The sequence below is a fragment of the Antrostomus carolinensis genome, unplaced genomic scaffold (genome assembly GCF_000700745.2).
Source record: "Antrostomus carolinensis isolate BGI_N321 unplaced genomic scaffold, ASM70074v2 scaffold11072, whole genome shotgun sequence".
Classification (NCBI taxonomy): Eukaryota; Metazoa; Chordata; class Aves; order Caprimulgiformes; family Caprimulgidae; genus Antrostomus; species Antrostomus carolinensis.
In genome coordinates, this window is record NW_010297651.1 from 5,673 (window position 1) to 10,687 (window position 5,015).

The window sequence follows — 5,015 nt, forward strand, 5'->3', positions numbered from 1 at the left end:
CATCACTGGTGTTTTCTAACAAGCCATCATCTCCAAAAAGGCAACCAGAGGCAGCTTCCAAAATACCAAATTCTTACAAGAATAACCTATTAAGTGAAAAGGAGGCGAATTACTTCTCTAAAAATGTAGAAAAACTGTCTGGTAACTTCACAGAATTACAGCATCATCTCTGTGAATTGACTGAGCTGCTAAAATCTGGGAAGAGAAATCTTACAGCGTACCCATCTTCTCAGGAACCTCCTTTTATTAACATCACCTGCCAGGTAATATTAGTATTGGCAGCTTTCATGATAAAATCTATTTGTGGATGTGTGTTTGGTGTATGGATTTAAAACATGAACTCTTGTGAAATGATGACATCCTCTGAATGATTAGTTTGTGCAGATTCAGGGTGTGTGAATGATCTCGCTGCTTGCAGGTGAATCCCATAGGAGAACTATTTACCTTTAGTTAGGCTTTGTGTAAACCTGCCTGGTTTGTGTTGTCCTTCTTCCCCTGCTCTTCCTGTAATTGTGTCTCAGCCACTATTTACAGTTCTTTTAAAACTACTTATTTGTATTTTTCTGTGATGGGAAATAGAATGAGGGAAATATTTCTGATAATTTTTTTAAACTAAACTTAAACTAATGTATTTAAACTTACTGTCATTTCAGAGGGACGCTGTGGTAGTGCTTTCATTCTTGCACAGCTGTGTGGCAGTGATAAAACGAGCATTTTTTGGGGGAGGGAAACCAAAAAAAGACCATTCCCATGTAATGGTCAGTAGGATTAGGGTTCCACCCTGTTCCTGTGGGTGGGACTAGTGTTACAAGTCCCATTACTTTGGTTTTGAAGTGATTTAGTGTTTGGGAATGTGCAGCTCCCAGTCCCCACCTTGTCCTGGGCTGAGCTCCTTGGCTCTACCCCGGGCAGATGTACCTTCTCCTTCTGCACCCCACAGCGGCTGGTGGGGCTCCAGCAGAACCCACGAGTGGCAGTTCAGTTGCAGAATTCAAGAAGTTCTAGGAAGGTCATGTTTTTCTTAGGCAAATTCTGAAGCTTTTTGTTTAGAAATTGAGATAAGTGAAAATTGTAATGTATGAGAGTTGGTATCAATCTCCTGTGCTCCTGTGAGGGCAACTAAAATAATGGAGACTGAAATAAAAGAAAAATGCTGTGGCTCTGAAATGGAAATGTTGCTAATTGGTACTGAGAGCACCATCTGAGAAGGAAAGTAGACCCATAGGGACACAATAGATATTTCCATTAACATAGCTTAAAAATGGATCTAAAATCGAATTTCACGTGGAAGACACTTTCCCTGGCTGAAGGGAGGCACTTCCAAATCTCATGCTAGAAAGTGTAAGTTGCCTGATTATCAAAACATGGCACAAATCTACCAGGTCTCTTCTAGAATGCAGATTAATAAACCATAATCAATATTCAAAGTCATTTAAACTGCTGATTCCTTTCAATAAGCTCTTATTTTTCAGCTTTATTGTTGCAAAAAATTATGATTCTCAACTTTTGTAGAATTTAACTCCTAGGCCCTAGATCATATTCCCTCATTCTCTTCCCTGTTTTCCATTGTAAACATTTAATAATTGTAATAACTCAATAATTTTTCTAGCTCTCTTAAATCTTAATTAGAGATGGGGCATTACTCTGAAAGGTGACAGTTTCCCTCAGCAAGCCTGGTGTCTTGTTTATCTGAGGTGGTTTTTTGTTTAGAAGCCTGCTTTCATTTGAGGGAGCACAGATTTTTGTTACATTTCTATATTTATCTCTCTTTTTACATGTATTTTGAAACCGAGTTACATACCAGCTTGTCCTGATGTTCCAAGAGCTGGATTAGCTCAGCTTGCCTGGGGGTGCTTTGCAAATTAAAGTAGTGCTACAGTTTTACCTACAGATTTTAATCACTGATGATTTGTGGCAAGAAAAGCATTTGACTTCTGAATGACAAGTGACATTGGGAAGTCTGGCAGCAAATGCTGTGTTTTAACTTGAGTCAGAGTAGATTTGATTCAGAAATCGTTCACGGGTGAACAGGGATCCTCACCTTGTGTGCTGAGCCCCGGTCGTGTCTCTACTGTCCAAGTTATTATCTGTGTTTTACAAAATGCTGAGGAAACCCAAAATGTTCCAGATAAGCAGTGTCTTTGGGAGGGTTGTTGATGAGTGCTGGGGCAGAGAGCACGTGTGCATCTCCAACCTCCCCCCTACCATCCGCCCTCATTGCATGTGGATGGGTCCATCTGCAGCCTGGATAAGGAGTCAGAATTGATCCCAATTTTGTCATGACCCAGAGATGTTCTCAAGGCTTCCCTGGGAGGTGACGTGGTTGTGTGAGTTTTATCCGATGAAAAGGCAGAGTTTGTGGTTTTGGTAACAAGTGATCTGTGGCAAATTTAAAAAATGCTTTTGCTCTACCCCACGGAGAATATTCTTTGAAGACACGTTTTGGATGTTAAGGCAGTGATGATCAGAGGTGAGACAGACAAGCCCTTCTGATTTGTTAGTCTGTTCCTTGTCCCAAGCATTCATGGGCAGGAGTTCTCACCTCTTCTTAAGTTGTGGATCAGGGAGGGGGAAGGACAGAAAACCTGCTGCTTTACAGACTCCCCAGGAAAAAGTCCCTCATAGGTGGTAGGAGGAGTTGGGATTGTGCTGTGGGTGAAGCTCATGGTGTCTTCAGCAACAGTGTATGATTTCATAGAATGCTGTGAGTGGGAAGGGACCCACAAGGATCATTGAGTCCAACTCTTGTCCCTGCACAGGACAATCCCAACATTCAGACCATGTCCCTGAGGGCACATGTTGGCCAAATGCTTCTGGAATCTTGTCGGGCTTGGTGCCATGAGCACCTCCCTGGGGAGCCTGTTCCAGGGCTCCACCACCCTCTGCCTCAAGAACCTTTTCCTCATGGCCAACCTCACCCTCCCCTGCCACATCTTCCTGCCATTTCCTCTGCTCCTGGCATTCGTTGGTGGCCAGAGAGAAGACGTGCAGAATTGGCACAGCTGCTTGCTGCTGCCACTCACAGATCATCTCTTTGAGAGCTGAGACTTCAAAGAAGTCTTGAAATGCGTCGGAATGAGCGTAGCATTTGACTCTGTAAACGATGCCGTTGGAGGCGCCTCTGTGATCATGTTTTGGTTAATGCCACTTTGACATCTCTGCTCAAACATACATCACGGTATCTAATGATTTATTTTTCTTGAATTTACAGAAGCAGCTTTCCAGAAGCGATTCAGACGAAAGACGAGCTGTTATTCTTTGTGGCAGTAAACTCCGTCTGAGTGTAGTCCAGGAGTTATTCAGTCTCTCCCTTGTAGAAATGCAACACGGTACGTTGTGTGAGCAGCAGCAATATGTGTAATCCCATCTTGGGGGGAAAAAAAAAGGGAATAAATAGTGACAGATTGTTAATAAATTTTTCTCATTTGTTTTATAACATAAAGATTCTTCTCTGGGCTTTTACTGAGGAAAAATCTTTACATTATTAAAAAAAAAAAAAGGCACATTTTTGCATATTGGGACTCCCTTATCAAGTCTCTAGTTATACAGGAAAATTCCTGTCACTCAGTGTTTAGTTTATGTTTTCAGCTGTTCTAAATTGAGAAGTCTGAGTAAGGAGGAGGTTTGAATCGACTGGTGGATTTGGAATAGTTTTCTATATTTTAATCTGTACTTCCAGCATCTGGTCTCCTTTAAGAAATCCTGTAGTTTTTTATAAACACAAAAGTAGCTCCATAAATTTTAACAGTGCTTTTCACTTCAGTTTTTGCTGTGAAGAAAACTAAAACTACCTTTTTTTATCGCTGTGGTCATCCCTGCACATCTGTGTGTGTGTCAGTCCTGAGTGTCTGACTTTTGGCAAAGGTAAAAAACCTGCTCTTGGGATCCGATCTCTGACTACCACAGATATTCTCTGCACTGTATTCCAGCTGCTTGCAGATTGCTGAGCAGCTGTCCTACAGCTTCAAGGCTGTTCTTACCATTGTGCAAGTTTTGTTTTTCTTTAAGTAGTTGTTGGATAAATACTTTATTCCAATACCTGGATAAAACTGGAGTTGGATAATTGAATTTTGAAAAGGTTCTTACCACTCTCTTACCTTAGTTTGGTAGTTTTCCTCTTGCAGGATCAGTTACCTGCATTGAAACACTGAGTGTTTTATTAGTGTTGTGGCACAACCCAGAAACGTGTGATGTACCCGGTGAGAACAGTTTTGTAGAATTTTTTTTCTTTTTGAATGGTTTGGGTTGGAAGGGACCTTAAAGACCATCCAGTTCCAACCCCCCTGCCATCAGCAGGGACACCTTCCACTAGACCAGGTTGCTCAAAGCCTCATCCAGCCTGGCCTTCAACACTTCCAGGGAGGGGACATCCACAGCTTCTCTGGGCAACCTGTTCCAGTGTCTGACCACCCTCACAGTGAAGAACTTCTTCCTAATATCTCATCTAAACCTCCCCTCTTTCAGCTTAAACCCATTTCCCCTTGTTTTGTCATTAACTGCCCTTATGAAAAGTCCTTCCCCAGCTTTCTTGTAGCCCCTTCAGGCACTGGGAGGCCGCTATAAGATCTCCCCAGAGCCTTCTCTTCTCCAGGCTGAACAGCCCCAACTCTCTCAGCCTGTCCTCATAGGAGAGGTGCTCCAGCCCTCGGATCATCCTCGTGGCCTCCTCTGGACTTGTTCTAGCTGCTCCAGGTCTCTCCAGAGATGGGGGCTCCAGAACTGGACGCAGTATTCCAGGTGTAGCTACTGATCTCTTAATTTTTCAGACTGGAATTTGATTTTGAGCTAGAAGACTTGAATAACTTTTCTTTCTGCCAAGAAAAATGTCTCCTTTACCCACGTTAGTTTCAACTTTGCATTTTTTGCTTAAAAATGTAAACCTAAGAGAATTGGGAGCCCAGGAGTGAGTATCATCATGCATATGACTGGCCTTGCTACATAAATTTTAAAAGCAAACAGCGTCACAGCAGGTTTCTTTATTAATTTTACAAATATTACTAGATAAATGGGAAAAG

The 5,015-nt window shown here is 42.2% G+C and overlaps 1 protein-coding gene across 1 annotated transcript in view; it reads left to right on the forward strand.

The window, feature by feature from the left end:
- LOC104520506 (WD repeat and coiled-coil-containing protein) overlaps positions 1-5,015 on the forward strand; it is a 7,791-nt gene that overhangs the window by 1,594 nt on the left and 1,182 nt on the right. Inside the window, exons 1-2 of the mRNA XM_010162211.2 lie at positions 1-263; positions 3,212-3,329. The exon at positions 1-263 is cut by the window's left edge and continues 1,594 nt beyond it. Of these exons, the coding sequence (XP_010160513.1) occupies positions 1-263; positions 3,212-3,329 (381 nt within the window). The remainder of the gene's footprint in view (positions 264-3,211; positions 3,330-5,015) is intronic.